General features: G+C 36.0%; 1 protein-coding gene across 7 annotated transcripts in view; it reads right to left on the bottom strand.

Moving 5' to 3' along the window:
- Positions 1-1,205: 1,205 nt before the first annotated feature.
- EVI5 (ecotropic viral integration site 5) overlaps positions 1,206-22,370 on the bottom strand; it is a 74,970-nt gene continuing 53,805 nt past the window's right edge. For all 7 annotated transcript variants that reach the window (XM_030455191.1, XM_030455193.1, XM_030455189.1 and 4 more), the window contains one exon: positions 1,206-2,472. In XM_030455191.1, coding sequence (XP_030311051.1) covers positions 2,167-2,472 — 306 coding nt within the window. In that variant the 3' untranslated portion in view covers positions 1,206-2,166. The remainder of the gene's footprint in view (positions 2,473-22,370) is intronic.

Here is a 22,370-nt window from a genome sequence, read left to right as displayed (position 1 = left end):
TTGGTATCACTTAAACAGCAAGGCAGTTACTGCAAAATCATAACACTTCACTGTTCAAACAGGCAGGATTTTTATGGCTCTCCAACTGGATTTTGCTCCTGTCATTTATTACAGAGCATTACCTTTAAGAGAGACTTGCAGCTGGTCTTGATGAGAGGCAACAAGACATTTGTCACCTATCCTCTTGGGCAGCAATTATCCAGGTGCAAACATAAGTTACCAGATGCTTATTGGAAGGAAAAGAGGCAACTGTTATTTAGTAATGAACAAAAGTGCTTCTGATTTGGTTTTGCACACATGAAATTTCCAACAATGATCAGAAATAAAGTCAGCTAATACTCATCACGGACAGCAATTTCCACAGGCTATCCTGAGAACTACATATTTGCTGGTAGGATGCAGGGACAATTTGCAGAAATACTGGCACGAGTTAGGAGCTTCATAAATAGGTAACTCACTATTTCTCATACACCTGCCTTAAGATTTAAATTAAGTTGCATCTGGACAGATAATACTGTTGAGAGGCACAGAATGTGCTTCTTCCATGCAGCCCTATCATTCTTTGAACATTTGTTATCTCCTCAGTGCTGTTTGTTTCAGAACACACAGTCAAAATAAAATGCCTAAGAGGTCTAGCAGATGCATTCAGCAGTGTGCTTCCACACTTTTGCAATTTTAAACAACTGCACTACTCATGGTAGAAATGCAGTTAAAGTATGTGCTGACTATCAGTAGCAACCTGCATGGCTTTTTTATTCATTACTAGAGCAGTTCCAAACATTGTTAGAAAAGAAGTCATAAGGATTGCTTAACTACCTAAGATGGCCCTAATAGCTGCCATTAAGAGTATTGAATAGAATGTGTTTGAGAAGGGGTATGAAGATAGCAGAGTATCTCTGTGCACAAAGCTGGGACCATTTCACTGAATCGAAATTTTCAGGAGAGTGTGAAAGCAGAATGCTCAGCTCTTGCTGCTTCAGTGAATCACAGCTATTTAGTGATAGAATCAGTAGTTTATTTCCTAGATAGCTCTGTAGTGTAAAACTGTAAGACGACTAAATTTGTGTATTTTTACTGCACTTCATTACAATTGACTGTAAGAAACAAATAATTTTTCACCTAATCTGAACTACCACTGCAATCAGCAAGTAACTATGCAGTACCCAAAGGCTGTAGCTTAGAAGTGACTAAACAGTAAATGCTGCTCCTTGTTAAATAATGAAAAATTTATTTTCATTACATATATATGAAGGTAAAAGATTTCAGTCAACAGTGTTTTGAACAAGCATTTTCAACATGAACCAGTTAGTGTAACTAGGCTGAAATGATGTAAAGTTAGTGTTTTGCCTTTATTTAGTAATTAATTTCTGGTGTATATATACAGAATTCATTTTTCTGTTAGAATACCAGAGACAGTAATATTGCAACATTTACATTCCTCATATAAAATGGTGTAATGTACATTTTCAGCTTGGTGTAGATATATAAATATATACAAAATAAACATTATTGTAATTAATATATTCAGAACAGATATTACTCAGCAACATCAAAAGCAGATGCACATAGACTTCAGTGAAAATGGTGAAAACCACCTTTGACATTAGTGACCATTAGTTACATATACGGAGTAGTACAGACAAAGGCTCCTCTTTCAAGCCTTCTGTGGGTATCCAATAACATTAGTAAAACCAGAAATAATTGAGAAGCATAAGATAATTTTATATATGTGTGTATCATGATCAGATGGTTTATGAGGGTCCATCTAGATCACAAATGGATAACAATGTAAAACTTACACATTTGTTCAGAGCATAAAATATTGCACAAGAGCAACTTCTTTTGAGGAAAATAATTGTTTGTGAACAGCAAAAATGGTTCTTAGGCATTAGAGAAATTACATATTTGCAGTTTCTAAACCAAGGAACATTCAGTAATACTGTCAGAACTGTCATCCATCAACTTCTTCCCAGCCTGTCTTATGGCAATGGTATGTCATTAGCAAGATTTGGCAAAGAGAGAAGGCAGATAGACATGTACGTGTATGTATATCACAGGCCAGACCAGATCCAATCGCTCCCCTAAACCAACTGCTGGATAGTTTGTTATCTGACAATTTCATCCTTAATGAAATATTAAAGTCTTCAATGCTAGTCACAGTGATCGTCACACAGTTGTAGAGTAAGATTCCATTCTTCTCTGCTTGGAAACCATCTTGTCTGAATTCTCAGTCTGAAGAGGACTTTCATCAGTATCACTGTCACTGCTGTCTACAACTGTGTGATCCAGAGCAATCTGACCAGTCCTCCTGTGTAGATGAAAGTTCACCCCCCTCTCCTGTATGGAGCTAGTTGTAAAATCTTCATCAGAAGAATGAAATGATTCATCATCTCCTGTGAAATGGTTGACAATGTGAATCCCATCAAAAGTGGGTTGGTCTGAGAAGTCTCTCTGGCCTTTTAGGCATTTGATCTGTCAGAAAAAGCGTAAGTTAACAGTTAATCAGAGCTGAAGAGTTCAGCAGCAAAAAACCCCACACCTCCAAGAAATGTCTCATTGAACCCTTACTGGGTTGAAGTAAACGCTAGATCTAGAAGTGGCACTTTTGATGATCCCTTTGAAACTCATCTGGAATCAGAACAAATTGATTTTTCACTTTTGGCTGCCCAGGAAGAAACCTTGAAAGAATGTCTTAAACTGTACTTGGAATTTTCCAAAATTATTCTTCCACTGCCAGAGTATTTCAGTTTTAAGGCTTAATAATCCAGGTATGTAGAATCACTGATGGCAGATTCCTCTAGGCTATTTCCTGCATCTTTAATACCTCCACAAGGATGATTTATAATTAGTTTTCTAGAGTGGCCTATTTTGACAGAAATTTTGGCCTTCACATCTTAACTTTTACAGCTCCATTCTTCCCCTGACCACCTAACGCCTTGAGAAAAGCTCTCCTTCAATCCCAAATAGTAGGGTTCCAAGTGAATATTGTCAGTTTCATACAGCCACAAGAAAAACAAAAAAACCCAAAAACCCCAAAAAACCCACAACCAACCCAGAAAATATGGTTAGTTCTGCCTACACTGCAAGATCAAGTGTCTTTTCATTCTCTAGTTCGGATCCAATGATATTTCAGATCAAGAAGCATACAAGAAACTACATAGAGAGATGGTAGTTTTAATTTTAAGAGAACAAACGAGACAAAAATAATTGTCAGACCATGGGCAGATGAAATAAGTTTTTAATTAAAAATGCACCATGGACTGCAACAATACATTCAAGCTATTCAAAAGTAAAGCTTAAATCGCTGAAGTCTTACATGTCCTATTAATTAACTGGAAATACCTCCAATTCATGGAAGACATTCCAGAGGTTATTTTTTTAGATTTTCACTTTTGCTAGCTTTTAGCATCAACTACCCCAAGGTCAGTTTAATAGTCTAAAAGTATTAAGATAAAAAATCCTAAGCATGCAGAAAAATATTAGAAATGCATTACAGAAACTTCCTAATGTCACTCTGAAAACTTAAAAAGGAAGATGCACCAAGTGCTATTTTCTAAATGACTTTTCTCAGTATCAGACACCTGGAAAATATACAGAAGAAAAAGCCTGAAGAGCTTCTTTTCATAAATATATTTGGTGTTTCAGAAATCTGAAGCAATATTCACTTTGATAAATAAAAGGTGCAGGTAGGTCCTTGCTATTAACACCAACAGAACATTTTACCTGTCCATTCGGAGAAGAAATTTCTGTACTATGAGCTTGTGCAAAAGATGAGAATAAAGGAGGGGTTGAAAAAAGATCACAAGAGTCAATCATGCTAGAAGCCATCAACTTGAATGTTAACAGAATGTAAAAGCTCCAGCTTTTGATGTATGTTAAAATATCCTTCTTAGGAATATGGGTACATCCTGTGGATCTAAACCTTAGTGGTAACAGCTCCACTGTACAAGTGACTACAAATTTCATATCCAAGTAAGAAATCATATGCTTTTAGGCCTTCACAGTTAAGTCCTTGATTTACCTGAAATTATAAAGCTGACACTCAATTCTAGTTGTTTTGAACATTCAGAAAGCTAAGCCAACAAACTTGAATGCTTTCATGAAAACTTCAACACACTGCCTTTAGATGAGAGTATTTCAATAACGTGACAAAATCATGGCCTCAGTTTTTGCCATTAGTCTTTGCAAACACCAAATGAGAGTCTGTGGAAAATGTTATTGCTGTAAAAATCATAAATAGACACAACCTTTGCCAATTCCTAATGTTAATCTGGGTAAAAGGCATGTTATCTTGTTATTCTAATGAAAGGATGCACCACTTTGTCACATTCCAGAAACACTTCTTCTGACCTGCAGCTTTACACTTGCCTGCCCTTTTCCTCAAGTACTCCTCACAAACAAGGGGAACCAGACTGCTAGGAAGAAACATAAAGGTACTGTAGACAATATGTATTACAAGGCTATTGACAGCCAGATAGTTCCACAACTGATTCTTACCTGACACTTGTTAGGCTGCATCCGTCCTGTTCTGCACTTGCTACCTCACTCCTTCCTCAGAACAAGATACTAATGAGTAGATTCAGTGCAGAAGCACCAAGACAGTTAAAGGGCAGGAGCTTATGCCTTAAGAGAGAACTGGGTCTTTACTGAAATGCGTGGTGGGAGAGGAAACCTGGGTCATAACACAATGCAAGGTTGTACTTGAATATCGAACGAAAACTGCTACAAGGTGAGTTAAAAATCACACCAGCTTGTTCAGAGACTGTGGACACTACATCCTCAGTGAGTTTCAACACCCGATTGACAAAGCCCTAAGCAACCTGCACTGAGTACTGTGCTGATCCTGTTTTGAGCACACAGCTGGACTACAGAGGTCCAAGGGCTTCTTCCAACCTGAAAGACAGGTTATAGCTCAGTGATGTGTGAAAAGCATGGGCAGTGGGATGCCTATGACTGTTCTTTTGGAGCCATTTTGTGTTTGATAAACTGAAATACTTCGCCACAATTCCTGCACTTGTTAAAAACATAAATGCCATAATTTGAAAACAAATGCCTTTACATTAAATATTAGTACATTATCACAAAATCTAGTCTGCAACAGAATGTTACTTTTATTTTACAGTTAGAAAAGTGTCACTTGAATCTTGAAAATACTTCAGGCAAATTGTTTTTCAATTTAAATTAGCATTTGATTGGCATCTTTTTTCTTTTTAATGTGAACATTGATGTAAGCGACTAATCTTCAAGAAATGAAAAGTATCCTACAGAATAGGTTTGGGAAAGCTGTGCAGTATTTTCAGTTTTGTGTAGTTTTGGAGCTGAAGATACTTCAGGAGCACCTCAATCTAGTATTTGTTAAAGAACATTTTTGAAGGAGCCTGGTTTTCTGCAATTTCTGTTGCAGCAGAAAGGCTTTGTAAGGCTTCTCAAAGCATCTGGAACAATTTGTAGACAGCATGTGCTCCAGTGCAATTAGATACTAGTAGTTAATGACAGCTTAAGGCTCTATATTTCTTAAAATGAAAAATCTGGTATTCTCATGTAACTTCACAGTTACACAGTGACTCACACTAGTAAGTGAGGCTCTGTACTTCTAATAGAAAAAGAAGTATATATTTTTTTAAGATGGGAATATGTCTTACTGGCTCAGCAATGGGTCATCAGCCAATATTCTGTATCCAAGAGTCTCAATAGGAATTAATGTTGTTTCATTTGTGAATATGACCAGTTTTTGCAATCCATTGTCTTCATCTTCCCAAACCCTCACTCACTTGGTCCAGAAACTGTCGTGGCAGATCTGAGCATGTCTTCCTAGATATTTCAACGTGTGTTTATAGATCAGCTGTTGATTTTTTTATATTTGTTGTCTGCCTCCACAGCTTCTTGTGGCAATAATTTCCAGAAATTCCTTTACTTGTTCTGAACTAACCTCTTACTTGTTTCGGGAATTGTCCCCAAGTTCTAGTAATACAGGAAAAAGTGGTGAAAAGTAGTTCTGCATGTCATGATTCTGAAACTTATATTATAATGACTCCCTCAGCCTTCTCTCTAAAGCAGATGAGTCCCAAGAGATTTTAGCCTCTCACAAATAGGCAGTGCTCAAGCTCACTGATGATTTTAGTTGCCCTTTAACTTCCCCTCCCTACAGACTGTCCTTAAACACTCTATATCCATCCTGAGGTGTAGAGACCAGCCCTGCACCAAGGTTTTGTAATGGCAATATAAACCCCTTTATTTTTAATGTGCTTCCTACTGATGTCCAGCATTGTCTTGTCTGTTCTGATTACTGCAGCACTGAGTCAATGATGTTAGAGAACTCTGCAACAACTCAAAAATGTCTTTCCTGATTTGTAATTACCAATTCTGTGCTTGCCATCATGTAGGTATGGCTTAGATTTTGCAATTGATTTATTAGTTATCCACATTGAAGCTTACCTTTTTAAGACAGACTTCCTGAGGTTCTTGTTGTCAAGAGTTTTATTTGAACAGAGAGAAAGAGCTTAAAGTACGAAGTAAAGTATTAAGCCAAACCTTAGTTCTACTCTATCCTTATCACTCCACCTGAGAAAAAAGAACAGCCCTTTTCTTCCAGCCTTGTTGAGCAGAATATGGACCTATACCCCAGGGTCTGTCACTTCTCTTCTCTTTTGTACCAAAAGCCAGTATTGTTTAAAGCCTTTCAGTTCTGAATCTGGTCCTCCTTCATATGAGGGGAACTAAACCTCTTTCACCCCCACAGGTGACACTCAAATTAACCTTGGCTTCTTTCTTACTGCTTCAGTTTCGCAAGAATCTCAAATCTGATCACATCTGTAAAAAAAACAGGTCTGGTAAACCCACATTTTGCTTTTAATTCTCAAATCCAGGTCATATGTGACTGCAGCTTCAACCCAGGTTTTCACTATAGCACACTCATGTGATCTTCAAGACATTTCAAAGGGTTAATAACATTAAGTGACCAAAATGTATGTCACATCATTATCTTTTCAAAAGCCAGCTGAATCAAGAACAGACTCTTAATAATAATGTTTGCATTTATATACCCTTCTTGTGCCTAAGAAATTTTGCATTTTAAAGATAAACTGAATGTTCTACTGGGCAACATATGAAAAGACTTTGATTGTACATACTCTTAAGAGATAACAGTGTACTTCCACAAATTCAGAATAGCTGAAAAAAGCCACCAATAAGATCCTTCCATCTCATCATAAACTTTCTTACCTGATGCTGACTGCCTCATCAAGCCAGGCATGAGGAGAGACAGTAAAGAGAAACATACAAGATTTAGTATAATTCAAAAGTTCTTCCATGTTAAATCATAGAATATTTTGAAGGGTGTGAGTCAGTTGCAAGCAACTTATATTTCTAAGTCCCTTTGTTTTAGTAAACAGAATATGGGTCAAATTTTCAAGAGGGACTTTGGGAAAGAGAGTTCAACTTAAGGTCCTGGTGGTATTTTGATGTTGTAACCTGTGAGGTTTTTTTTAAATTTAGGAATTCAGTGGTGGAAAGAAGTAAAAATATAATGTTACTTTCTGTTCCCTTTAAAAGGCTTCAGTGACTATGACTTGAAATTTACTCAGTTTTGCAGTAGTAAAGAAGATTTTTAAGAAAGCTTGTCAATAAATATTCAATCTAGTCACAGTAGAATAAGTAAGCTACACACAAGTAAGATAAAAGAATTATTAAAATGTGACCACTGCCTTGGGTCAATGAAATTGGTTTTAGGAGAAGGCAATATTTTTATTTAAGGAATAAAAATATAGAATTCTCAGTACTTCTACTTATAGTAATAGGAATCTAAAAATCATAGTTCCCTCTGTCTCCATCTTCGTAACAGTAGGAAGTCTTAGTCTGCCTAACTCAACATGATTCAAAAAAACCCTATAATGTTGCTGAAAGTACAATTTAACCATGTTTAGCTGAAGCAAAATAAGTTATCAGCATTTTCAAATACTTGTCCTGTAATTCACCAAAATATTGTCAACTTGGCGACATGAAAAGAGATTCAGAAGTCAAAATCTAATTACAAGCGAAAAAAGAACACAGTTATGATCTATTATTTTATAATAACATTTAACATGTATTAAAGCAATTTAATTGGAGTTCTCAAAAATTCCTGAGGCTAATGGTCCACAGCATGTACTAGGATCCCTTACCATATTTAATAGGTGACTGCTGCTTACTGCTGACCTTTCCCATTGTGACAAGATCAATCCAGTCTAAGGCACACACCATTATGACCTATTTGAAAAAGCTCCCAGTAACCACTTTTGGAAAAATGCTTATCCCAGAAACTGAAGTAGTCACAGCATCTCAGACTGAATTAATGGAAAAAACATTGTTATGTGGGAGACAAATATCAGTTCATGCAAATATTATGTCCAGTGGGTCCTACCATGCAGAAGTATTTTTTCCCATGCATGCAAAAAGAATGAACAAAGTTAAGGTTGCAGGCCTCTTTATGCTGCTTTCTCACTTCTGTGAACATAAGCAAGTCCTCAGATACCTTAATCTCTCTGAATTCCACATAAAGCTTACTTCCATGGTGAGCCCCATTCATACTGAAACCATCACAACATGAACACTGCACAAATGGAGACATCATGAGCTAAACGAACAGCCGCAAAAACTAATATTAGCAATCCATAATTTAAAACAATTGTTAGCAAGTACAGCTACAATGCAAATGGGGTTTCTCAAGTTCCCCAAAACAATCAGCTTCCTTATATGAAAGGGACTGCTAGACATGCATTGACAGAAGCATTTTAATGAAAGCCATTGCTTATTTATCTTTGAGAAGTCTGAGATTTTAAGACCACTGTAAGTATGGTTTAAATAAATCCTGCAGCAAAGAAGTTTCATGAAAATCCAAAGCAACTCTAAAGACATTTCTTCATTTCCCTCAAGGATGAGACTGTTTTGACCCAAATATATGGATAATTATGTAGAAGACAGAGGACAGTCTTTTGACAGCTTCCTGACAACTAGTATAACCCTCAAGATTATGTGCATAGTAAGTCAACAACACATATTGCATATAATATGACAACATTCTTTGTTTAGAAACAGCGATGCATACTCTAATAAATTTTAAAATAACTCTGAAAAAGCCATGTTAAACTGGAAACGTTATCATTTTAACTGCACTAGAACAAAGCTCAGTGGCTTTTATTTCACTGTAAGTGAATTTCCTGTTTCACCTCAGTTAACATAAAGGGTTTTTCTAAAGCCATAGTTATAGGTGCAGCCATAGTTAGGATTATTAACTTGTAATTAACAGCCATCAGCAATGCCAAACAAGGGTCATTTTTGGAAATTACTGATGATTCAAGAAGCCTAAACTAATCAAACTGAAGAGATGCCGAATTCAGCAACTCCCAAGTATCCTGCTTGCTCTCATTACCTGATCACTCTTGTCCCTCCTGAGCCTCCTGAGCTGTAATGCCATGGTCTCTGTGTTTGAAAGATAACAACTAAGAGGGACAGGATGGATTTCTCTTCCCTGAAATCTCTATGAAAATCTTCAGAAATGGCCAACCCCACATCTTAGTAAAGCTGTTTTGGTTTTTTCCAATGACATGCCTACATACTGACCTCTAGAGAGATTTAAAAAATGAATTAGAATTCTGTAGATCAGCAAAGACAAGCAAGGAATAAAGGAATAAGGACAAAAAAAGGGGGGGGGCAGGGGAGGAAATAACAATGAACCATATTTTCTTTACATTGTAAGGCAGACATGGAGGAAATCTGCAGAGATATCCTTAGTAGAAAAATTCAGAAAATATATTATACCTTCATTTTTTTGCCTTCACAGAGTTACTTTTATCTTTTAAAATATTAAAAGTCTTCCAGAACAACTTTGAGTCTTCTCAGATTTCCTGAAGATGTTGTGCTTCAGCTTAAGATCTAATTTTGAAACTGATACAGTAAATTTTGTTCTCAAATAGGAAGTGTTACTATGTTGTTCTCCTTACTACTCCTTTCCTCAAGATCAAAATTCGTGTCAAAATAATCCCAGGAAACTGACTAGATTTCATTGAAATCAAGTTGTTCAATGCACTTTAATGGGTTGCTGAAGAGTCATGGATATAAAGAACAAAGCTCACACATTGAAAAATGCATTTAAAAATTGCTTAAAAACAAATGCAGAGAAAACTGTTTCAGGCAAGTTTCACTATAACATTAAAGTGGACAAAAATATTTTTTCCTTGTAGTTCACCAAAACTACAAACATTTAAGTTATCCTGAAGTAGTTGGGGTAGGGGCTGACATAAATTTAGGGTTTAGCAGATTAGAATCACCATTGCATATGTTTACAATTTATCTTTGGTTTTGCCTTCCAGCCACCCACAAAAGTGATGTTTGTAAGGCAGTACTCAAGAGTCTAACCAGAGTCTAATTTAACAAATTAGATTAGTTAAGCAAAATCAAGCAAACTGAAATTGCTGTTTAAAAGAAGTCCAGCATATTAGGTACTGTGACTTAAGAAAGCCAAAGTATCTTGGTCATATTTACAAGTAACATGCAATGAAAGCATTTCAAAATCTGTTCACAAATTTGTCTCCTTTGCTTGATAGTTAATAAAGCACAATTAAAATTTTTATTTATCAGGGAGGCTTTTTTAAAGACAGTATTGTCTTTCATCTTTGATGCCCTTTAAATGTGGAAATTTAAATGTGGAAAAAACATTTCCTCATCTAAAACTTTTCAACTGGCAGAAGTCTGACATCAACATCAACAAAACACTGATTTTTAGGGATGAAGTTCCCTAAAACCAGTTTTTGGCCAGTCCCTGTAGGATCCCTGTAGCAAGAGCCAGGTTGCACTCCAGCATACTCAGGACTGTCTGGTCTCCACCTCAGCACATTTGCCATTTATTTGGAACTGAGTTTAGCATAACTGAAATAGGAAACCTGCACAATCAACAACAAACCCAGACAGGAGTTAATGATTCTAGAACAGTGCAAGTTTAGTGGTTTCTATAGAATAGTATTTATAAAGAATATAAACTATAAAAGAGTTTCCTAGTTAAAATTTACTCTGCTTTATACAAATAAGTTCAGAGCTGTATTTGCTTTCTGTTATTGTTACCTCATCTGCCCCCAAACAATTCCATAGTGCTCACATCAAGATAAAAATCAGTTGATAAAATCCTTTAAGGACTTGATGAAGTATTTGGCTTCTTATTTTGAAGTGTAATAAAATGGATCTTGGAGAAAAAATAATTTGAGTTGTTAGTGTTTTTATAAGAAGCAGAAAGAAGCAGATAAAGAAAACTGCAATTGCAGCAAAACACCTTGAAATTGTCAACAGAAGATGATCAGACACCAGAGCAAATACTGAACTCCAGGCTTGATAAAACTATTGTGGGCCCAGAACAGCAGTGAATGACAATATCCTATACCTGAAGAGATCTACCATTTTTCAGTTGTATCTGTATGGCTGCTATTCTTAAACAATAAAACCCCTGAAAGTCTCTACACTGAGATTTTTGGTGGCAGACTTTTTTTGTTGTTTTGGTGGTTTTTTTGTTTTATTTTGGGGTTTGTTTGTGGGTTTTTTTGGTCATCTATAGTGGGATTAAAAGCAACAATACTAGATGATTCTGCCCCATTTGTCACTAACTCTTTGCAATCCAGGCTCATCTGTGTGATTAACTACTAAATTCCCCTCTAAAAGGAAAGAGTTACCTTTGTTTCTGAAACCGTCTTAAAAGGATGAGCTAAACTAACAAAGTAACAGACTACTAAACAACCTGAAATATTTATCCCAACTGAATTTCACTCACCCTGTATCAGTAGACAGAATTCAAGCCATTGCAATGTGTCATAGGTGAAAAGCAAAAGAGCAGCAAGAAATTTCCAAGACTGAGTCCTTTCAGGCTCCTGGGCTTTTTAATAGCACTTGAATATCTGGCCTCTGTTTTAAATTGCTAGCTTTTGTAAGTCCCATTCAGTCTTGCAGTAATACAAAATGCTTTACAAAATCCCTACAGACATCGGAAAGCTTATATAAAATCCATGATATAGTTTTAATGTGTTAAAAGAAAACTCATCTGCAATTGTACTATTTCTTTCATATTGCTCTGGATTTACTCATATTTCCTGACCTAAGTTTTCATAAAATGTGTTTTTTCAATACTATCAGTTAAAGAGCACTTGAGCCAAAAGGAAATTCGATGTTAAGTAGGTGTTGTGTATCAGTTTTACCATAGACAAGTCTGCTGTGTTGTAAACGTGACAAAGATTAAAACTTGCAACAAGTGCTCAGACCAGAAGGTTTCCAGTGAATCAGAACAGGAAACCAACCATGCAATCAATGGGAGGTCATGACTTTTTCATCACTGCACATTATGGTTAAAGAATCTGTTTTTGATCTAGTGCTGTGTAACAAAATTAAACTTTGAAGCTCTGTATCAAATATGCGATTGAAATAACAACAGTGCTAAGGAAGTACCCAACATTTAAACTACTTTCAAAAGAAAACACCCTTTGGTAACTGTAAGGCAGGTTTTATCTATTTTTCTAATACTTGACAATGTTGTTGTAGTGACATTGTCTGGAATTCCAAACAAGTTCTGTTCTAAGCTGACTTAACCCTGGGAACTGTATAAATAGCTAGTTGGTAGGTAGAGGGAAAATTCCCCGAAACTCTTCCTACAAGAAATCCTAATGAAAGTCTGTATTTGGAGCAAGATATGGCAACAGAGATAGTTTAGAACAGCACTATAATCACACTGAGTGAGCTGCAATTATTATCAGATGAACTACCTAAATCTCACTGAATCTCAATGCACCTTCTCCCTAGAACATGCATCGACAAACACAAATATTACTGAAACCTCAAGCATTAACTTGACTGTACTGGCTGATGCAGAGACTGAAAATATACCCATTAAGGACAATAGTTACAGGAAAAAAACATTTCACACTTTTAGTCTGTCATTTTACAGCAGGAGTTAAACTCAGCATTTTTAAATGGCCCAGGTTACATTTATTTTTGCCTCTGATTGCAGAAATTACTTCCATCTGCACTGGCTACCATTCTGAGAGTGATATAAGGAAAAAAAAAAAAGGTGGAGGTTGTTTATAAAGAGAACAAACAGCAATTTTCTTTTATCACTGAATCTAATCTGTCAGTAGTGACAATGAAACAGTTAAGATTCATAGCTAAAACTGTTGCCCTCAAAGTGAACAAAGTCACTTCTATTCTCTTTGAGGAAAGACTACATCACTGCCCTAGTTACACTCTTCACATTTACAGGTATTTTCCACTCTCATGAGAGATATAAAATATTTGATGGTTTAGCAGATGGTGTTGTTAGTTGATGGTGTTGTTACTGGGAGGAAGAAAAATGAATCAAACTTACCTGATACATTATGAAGACAGAGTTTGTCACCACAGATTTGTGTTATGGAGTATCATAATTATGGAATCAATCCTACCTTTTTGGGCAAGTGTACTACGTCTGTGTTCATTACTCCCACTCAAAATTCACTGATTGAAACAACTGATGCTCATAAAATGTATAGGGATTAAATTGTGCAATAATGCTTCTGCCAGATGATTGTTTAGTTAACCCAGACAGTTGCTAAAGCATATTGGTTTTTTTTAGGGCAACTAAATTGGTGAAGGTTATTGAAGAATTAAAACCCCCAATCTGTTCAGTCTCACACTTTTGTTAACAATCTTGGTATTATCAAGCCAATATAACATCTCTGGCTTTCAAGGATAAACTGAATTAAAGGAATAAAGCAGTTCACTGTTCTCAAGCATACAGTATATATTTATCTATCCTGTGTAGACCGAGCTGCTACACTAGATTGGGTGTTTGCAAACCACATGACCTCACAAACACTATCTTATCACATCACAGGTTCCTCAGACTGACCACAACCACTTAAATCAGACTCTGCCAGCACAGACTCTGTGACTTTGACACGTCCTAGTAAAGCAACTACATTTTTAGCTGTCCAGCAGCCATGCAAGAACTTTACTTGTGGGGAGGGAAAGATCTGATGGTCTCTTGTCCAACTGTGCTTGCAAGATACGGTAAAAGAAAAGCACATGATTTATTGTGCTTTAAGAACTTCCACCACAAGCCGAAATGCTCACTTTGTAAATCTGAGGGCTAACATATTTCCTTTCAGGGGCAACACTTCTTATCAAGAAAGAAAACATTTATAGAATACCACATATTTTGAAAGCATTTGTCTAGAAAAACAAACTACGAGATGATGTTGGTGTGATTCTAGTCAGTGCTGAGAAACAAGTGCTTTGAAAAAGTTCATACCATATTTTTAGCAAACATTAGCTCTAGTGAAGTGAGAACAGTGTAAAAATTCACTGAAATAAATCCCACAAAGATCAGGCAGTTTTAAGCAAGCAAACAAGTAAAATGACAGTTGCCAAAAGCTAAATATACATCTGCCTGTATTACATGGAAAGCTAATAGTAAATTCCTTTCAGAAGAAAGGGGGCAAAGAAAAGTTGGCATGAGACTGAGTGGAAAAGCATTTTATCTAAACACAAATTTTACAGAAAGAGAACTAGGTCTTTTTGGAGTTGCTGTTCTTTCCTTCATTCTGATGAAAGGAGTGTTACCTATTTCTGTTTTCAATATGCCTGAATGCTGACAAATCTGATATTCTGCTAGCCATCACTCAATGGTCTTCAGAGATGAACATAAAAAAAATTAAATCTAGTAGGTTGAACTTTAACTAGAATCCACTTTCCCCAGTAAATCCTCCTATCTCCATTTTGTAAAGCCATATTCAACTCATTCATAGCACTGAAAGTTAAAGATGTCCCCACAATACAGCCACACTGCAACACAGCATAGGCACATCCAAACCAAGCACCTGGACACCAGAATTCCAAGTACAGCAGGATGAAGCTCAGAGTTATTTACCCTGCTTCTTGAACGTAGGCCAGTGGTGCTTCAGATAAAAAAACTTTTGACTTAGTAAGCATCAAAATTGATTCAAAGGAAGCCTAGTAACAAAATTAACAGAGAAAGGGAAAAATGCTTCTTGCTGGTGTACCACCATAAAGCTCAGGCACTGTTACTGTGAAACAAATAGAAGCTAGCAGTGCTGCTAGGAGTGTCCAACCCTCTGTCTTGGTGCTATCCCAATGGGCCACAGCAGCAGCATCACTTTTTGCTCATCCATGGCTGATGCAGGAGTGGTGATTTAGCTGCTTATAAAACTATTCCCCGATCTTCTCAAGGGACAACTTCAACTTAACTGTGCATTAAGATTATTAGCTAATAATAAAAACAAAACAGAAACAACAAATCAAATCAAAAGAAATAATTTGATAGCTTTTCAACACAACTTACCTACCATATGAATTTATGGTATTTAAGATCAAAGGAACTGTTACTGTGGTTTAAACTTTCCTCCTATGTTTAGATTGCATTGAGTTTTCTTTAGGTCTTGTATTATGTGGCCTACAGAGATGCTGTTTTTTAAACCTTCACACTGATGGCTACAGTTTACTTTCCCTTCTCCATTTTAATTTCTGCATTGAAAGCATAGAAAAATAACCCAAGTTGCAAAATGTATTCTTAATTCAACTATTACCAATTACTCCTTTGGTCATAACTTATGCATTACTTATCCTCAATGTAATTACTTAAAGTGTCTTGAATTTTATTTACACAAACAAAATCTTTTAAAAGCACAGTATTTAATCTCAACTTTTATATCTCTTTTCATTAAGTCAATCTTAAAATGTTAGCTCACCAGGAGCAAGATCAGACAATGAGATAGCACCTGTATCAGAATCTTACTGACGGCATTCGGTTCCTAAATCATCATATCTGATCCATTCCTAGATAAACTCCATAAGTACTAAACAAGTGGTCACTACTTCTTCTAATACCCATCAAGTTTTCAGATACTGAAAACCAGAAATATCTTAGGAAAAAATTCCCCTTTTCTGCATCTCCCAAAGCCTCAAAAAGTTCTCTTGGTGGAATAAATAAATGCTTCAATAATCTGTCTTGTTCTTTTCCATCACCCATGCCAAAATATTGTTAACACAGGCAGCTGACAGAGGGTTTCCTACACAAGTGGAAGGAACAGTGTGCCATACTAACATTGTGATTTTGTTTTTCATTCAGATATTGAGAACACATGCCTAAGATTTGCACATTAGACAATCTCGTCGTCTCCTCAAAACAGGTAACTTAATGATTTCTGAAGAGTATATCATTACAGAGGAACAGCTAGGAGAAGATTAGCTCCATATTCTGTCTCTGGTCACTAGCAGATGCCTGGGAAAGTACATAACAATAGGCAGCTATATAGTATTGCTTTCCCAGAATGTTCTTACTGAACTGCAGCAAGCAGCCCATTTTTCTGTTATACATTTGTGGATCTCCAAGGATAATTCCCCTACCCCAGGCCTTGCATGGATTTATGTAGTTATTTTTTCTAATCTGTATTAACATGGATTTTAATATATTGAATGATTTTCAATCTTAAAGAATTTCATCTTTTCAATTAAAAAAAAACCCATATCCTCCAGTATTTTTTCAACAACTCCAGTTTCATTGTGAAGAGTCACAAGAAGTGAACAAATGCTCTCTGCCCATCTTCATCCTATTACAGTCTGAATATTTTATAGCTCCCATTCAAAATTACTTGAATGAAAAAATGCCAACCATTTCAATTTACTAATGTTATCTAGACACAAAAAGAAGGTGAGCAGAAAATAGGTGAACCTCCTCCCTTAGGGTCAGAAATGGTACTGGGTGCTGAAGGTGACTAGACAACAGCTAGAACAGTATGAGAAGCACAAGGAAGGTACAAGTCAGTTTAGTTCAAAAGTTCCAATTTTGCTTCAGTTATATTCCATGGTAACTTTGTGTTTATTCTGTTTCAGCATTAATTCATTCCAGTCCTAGTTCAGTTTTTTGTATCCCCTGGGAATTTTAGAGCTATAAGAAATAATCATCCCTGTATCTTTTGAAAGCTCTACTCAGTTCCAATACAAAAATTGCAGTTAAATTGCCAGAAACCACATTCTCTCCTCCACAAGTCACCATTACTATACAGAGGTCTGAAGCCTTTTATCTAGTTATAATTTTTACTGAAGAATGTAGATCAAACTGTGCCATGATTACAAAGAATATTTTGTATGTTAAAAATGCCAAATAAGTTGTCAAAAAGAGGGGAAAAAAGCATTACTAAGCTCTTGAGTTTTCCTCAGCTGCTTCCAAGCTACAAAAAAATTACTGGATCCCTCAAGTATAGCAAAAGTGGATTTTAAAAGAAGTGGATTTTAAAGAGCTATCCTATTAGGCAGAATTTAGTTTCTAATATGAAAGCTGTTACAAGATGAAAGTGAACCTACATTTGAAACATTGCAGCAATACAATTAAGAAACTGAATTTTAACAGGAAAACAGACTAATTAACACACTCTAAGAGATACAAAAATCAGCTAGCAGTGTCAAGACAAACTTCACAAAGTTTCACCTGAAATACAATTTAAGCTTGAGCATTTCAGTCCCAAATCACAAAGACTGTAAGACTAGAAATCACTTGCTTTTGCCTCCATAGGTGTCTTGTGGTCTGCCAGTGTAGTTTGTGGGTAAGTATGGCAATTCTAATCTTTTGCACCACTCCTGTAATCTAGGTAACACACACAAGCCTTGCAATATCCAACAGGAAGCAAAGACAGCTGCTGAGTAATATATATAAAGTGATTGCATGTACAGAGGGGTAGTGCATGAAATGCAGAACTTCAGTAGTTTATAAATCATTTAATTCCATTCAGTTTGAACTAAAAGTAAAGAGTGGCAAACTACAAAGAAAGAACCTCTTCTCTCTCTTTCTTTCTTTTTTTTTTTTTTTTTTTTTTTTTTTTTCCCCCCCCGGTACGTGATTTATGTTGAAATGAGTAACAGCTAGTTCAAGATTTATCTTAGTTGTTTTTTCTTAAGCCTTGAACTTTACATAATGGAAATTTGTGACAATCCAAACTCTCTAGGTATTCTTTTCCACATACAGGAACTGCTTTAGTTCAGTACTACTTAATGAAGTGGTGTACACTCTTAAATACTAAAATTTTTTAACAAAAGTTGCTTTCCACTTCACATTTCAGTGTCTAATCAAAGGCAATTTATATGAATTATCAGTACTCCTTGTGGAGCCCAAGAAGGTGTAAGCCACAGCACAAGTCTTGCAGTACCTGTATACTCATGCCATTTGTTACGTCAATTAAAATACATTAACTCTAAGGTCAAGTGACACTGTACAGTGCTCACCAGACCTAATTTTTCTTGTGTCAAAGACATTCTCAAAGTCACCAATACTTGCTGACAAGAATAAGTATATTCTAAGAGTAACCAGGTTGCTGCACAAAGCTGCAGCCTGTCAGGACTGCATGATGAAAAAGCATTTTAGGTTAAAAGCCTGCTAAGGTAGCAGTAATCAAGAATGATGCAGAGATAACTTTAAGAATGGAAGAAAAACAGAGGAAGAAAGAAAATGTTAGGTGCAACAATTCCAGTTCATGGTAAGAACAAATGGCAACAGGACATGGATTTCTGAAAGGGCAGGGGGAGTGTCTAAGTCTAGCGCATATTAAACACTTTGAAAATGTTTAAGTCATGACATCTGTGTGATTCCTGTTTGAACCTGTAACAACCCTCAACATTTCAGGTTTTCACACTAGTTTCAGCCTTCAACAATAAAGCCATAAGGCACAACTTTGTGCCCAATAAAGCAACTCAGCCAATAAGGAGGAAAAGGAGAGCAGCACTCGTATGGCACTAAATAAACAAAACTCTTCACAGGATTAGCTATTGGCTAGGAAGAAATACTGCAGTATTTAGTGAGTGTTCTTTCATTATGCATCATCTGTTCCTCAAATATTGACAGGTTGTGTAAAAGACTGAAGGATAGCTGTCAGTAACCTTCTAGGGAATGAACACAGAAATTACTAACATATTACTAAAGTTAAAATTGCATGTTAATAGTAACTGATTAACATGCACGTGAACTCTGAGTGAAGTTATGGCTCCACTGAGGAATTTAAGCATTAATTCAGAATTCTACATGTAGATTATGTTAAATAGTTTGGTTACTTATCAATATACTGGTTATTCTAGTGCAAAGAGCTGCATGTGAGCAGATCTACATGTGAGGCTCTGCATAGAGCAAAAATCTACAACCCCAGTCTTGTAAACAATGTTCTCAAAGCTTCAGCTTTGTGTGCTCTCATGAGGTGTTCAAATACAAGATAAAGGGCCATGGTGAAGTAGACAATATACAATTCAGCTTACCATACTACAGAAATCTGCTGGTTAGGTGTAAGAGGAATCAAGCAGGTACACTGTTAGAACAAACCAAAAATCCAATATAGAAATTCTATTTATAGTTATTTTGCCCTCTTTGAAAGGTAAGAAAAAAACATCTTTTTCTATGTAATTTATCTTGTGCATTTAATAGCAATGTGTCTAATTGCTTCAATTTTATATGCTATACTACCAGTTTCCAGTAGCAGTTTTGCTCAGTAACAGAACAAAACAACTTGAATTTATTACGAATAAGTCTTCTTAGATTATGATCTGAACACTGACTGCAGTATTACTATTCCCAGATGAGTAATAAAAGCAGCTGAAATTTATTCTTAGGCTGCAAGCTGCACCATACTTAAGATGCATGCAAAATTCTGAGCTCAGAAAACTAAGACCAAAATGAATCAATAGACTCAGATTAAAACAACAGGCAACGAATTCGGAGTTCTTAAAAGTATGAACAAAACTTAAAAAAAATAAAATTAATCACCTTAAATTATATGCAAAGTTTTGTTTTGTAGTTGATTTAGGTTACCAGACTGGAGTGGGTGAGAGAACTATCCAAAATCTGACCAAACTTTCCTCCACTACAGCGTCAAGAGCTGTCGGGGCAGCAGCCTATTGCACTCATCCCATAATAACCACCCCACCCCTCACCACCCCTTTTAGTGGGGAGGATTCAGCTTTAGACAGGGCAGCATTAATGACATCTCTGTCATTCTCTTGTGTTCCTTATTGATGTTCAAGGTTTAACGTGTCCCTGGCTACCAGCCTTGCTTGCAAACACCAGTGGAACAATAGACCTTTTCCTGGAACTCTGCAACTGGAATGAACTGTGCTGTTTCCACATCTTGGTGCCATTGCCATCTGAGGGATCATATCACAGCACAGAACTGAAGTATCTATCCCTCTGGGTTCCGCTGATACAGGAACACATGAGTGCATATTGGTGGCCAAAGACAGAGTAGTATTTATCAGAAGGCCAGAATACAGACTTAATTTGCAGTTACTTATATTCAACATAAGATGAGCTCATTATTTTGCTCCATCCTTGAAATGGAGAACCTGCAATTCTTCTGATGTAAACATCTGTAAAAATACAGTTCTGAAGAGAAAAAAAAAACACAACAGACTTTCATTAAGTGGAATCAACACTGATAGCCATGCTGAGACTTCTCATTTCACACACACCCATCCCATCCCATCCCACTTTAAGCTGTATTTTTTTGCATTATTTTATGTCCAGTTTAAAGTTCTGCAATAACAGAGTATTAGACTGTCACCACGCAGCCACCAAGAACTCTGTTTCTTTACCAGAGCTTTTTAAATGTTAAGCAGTTGGGAGGTTGTGGTCAGCATGTCACATACACCATCACCCTATCTTCAGGAAGATGAAATTGCAAATATGTAACGTTTCTTTTATCTTTTGCAGAAGTAGAATTTTAAAAAAAGATATCCAAAAAGCAAAGAGCATGGTCATTAGTGGATCTACACATGAAGACACTTCAGTGCAGATACAAAAAATTTGCCTTATTTAACTGTTACAAGTGTACTAACCCTAACAATTAGCAGTTGAGGGCAAATATTTTTACCTCTTCCTACTGCCATTTGATTCAGATTTTGCTGTTTCAGGAAATTCTGCAAGCAAAATTCTTTATTTAGCAGCTATGTCAACCCAAGGCTGAATTATTATTATGAATACCAATTTACCTACAAAACTACATGTTTCAGACTTACATTACTTCAAAATCAGATCCGTGGATTATGCTCAAAATAAAGGATTATGCATGAAGTATTATTTTCCCTTCAAAGTTTTTCTGTAAAAACTAGGCAAATAGATACATAAAAGGCGAAAAAAAATCCTTAACAATGACTTTCAAGCTTTAAGAACCATTCTGTAAGGAAGCATTCAGAAATGCTACCAACATAGAACTCATCTACTATATAGTTTCTTCCTACTGTTTCTACCTACCCTAAAATGAGATACTTTGTTCCTATAGTACTTACCTAGTCTGGAAATTAAAAATCAAGCCAAAAAAGCACATAACTGAAGTGCTCTTCTACATGCAATTACTCAAATTCTACTATTGTTGAAATTCATATTCACGTTAGCTGATAACTGAAATCCTAATGAAGATTTGTCCAGACATAACCATTTAGGAATCACTGGTATTATTCAGAATTATCACTGTTCTGTTAGCAACTTTATTCTAACCTGTTTCACATAAATATAATATATTAAATGTACACACACAATTGTATACCTTCATGACATATAAGTTGCTCAGCCAGGCACAGATAAATGTTTGTATAAAGAAAATTATGCAGCAGCTTTCCTATAATAATTCTACTTTTTCACCAAATCAGTCTTTTTTAACATGTTAAGCCTACACCAAGCAGAATAAAAGTCAGTACAGTGCCATATTTATTCATATTGCAAAATATGCAAAATATCTGGCTTTCTAGTAACTCTCCAAGCAACATTCTCATAAGAAACAAAACCAGCTAATAGTGTAATTTTCTTTAATGGAAAATGACATGCTATTGATTTTTTAAATTTGTTTTTAAGTGAGCTTAATGATTAGTAAAAGGCTCTCAGCTGAGGGCTCTAGAGACTATCCTAAATCTATAGAATAGACACCATTCCAAGATCCTCCACAATGTTACAGCTCTCAAGGTATTGGTCCTAAAAAATTGAATCCATTCAGATTGTTATGAAAATACTACCTATACTTAAATAAAGTATGTGTTTAACAAAAGCAAACAAATAATTAGGTTGTATTGGTCGAGGGTACTATAGTTTTAAGCAAGGCTAGCAGAACTGTGTATAAAAAGGCATATGGAAACAGAACCAGAGGATAATTCAATGAGTGGGCATTCTGCATGTAACATAGTATTAGGTAAAGGCATTTCTTCATGATCCAGGATGAACCAAAATGAACCAATGAGCACAGTAGTTACATAAGCCATTTCAGTTATAGGACTTTTTGGTCTTCTTAACTTAACAGAAAGTTACTACAACAATTAGAGCAAGGAAGCTTGAAGACAGAAAT

Source organism: Calypte anna, chromosome 8 (assembly GCF_003957555.1).
Source record: "Calypte anna isolate BGI_N300 chromosome 8, bCalAnn1_v1.p, whole genome shotgun sequence".
NCBI classification, from domain to species: domain Eukaryota; kingdom Metazoa; phylum Chordata; class Aves; order Apodiformes; family Trochilidae; genus Calypte; species Calypte anna.
This window is presented reverse-complemented; position numbering and strand designations above follow the sequence as displayed.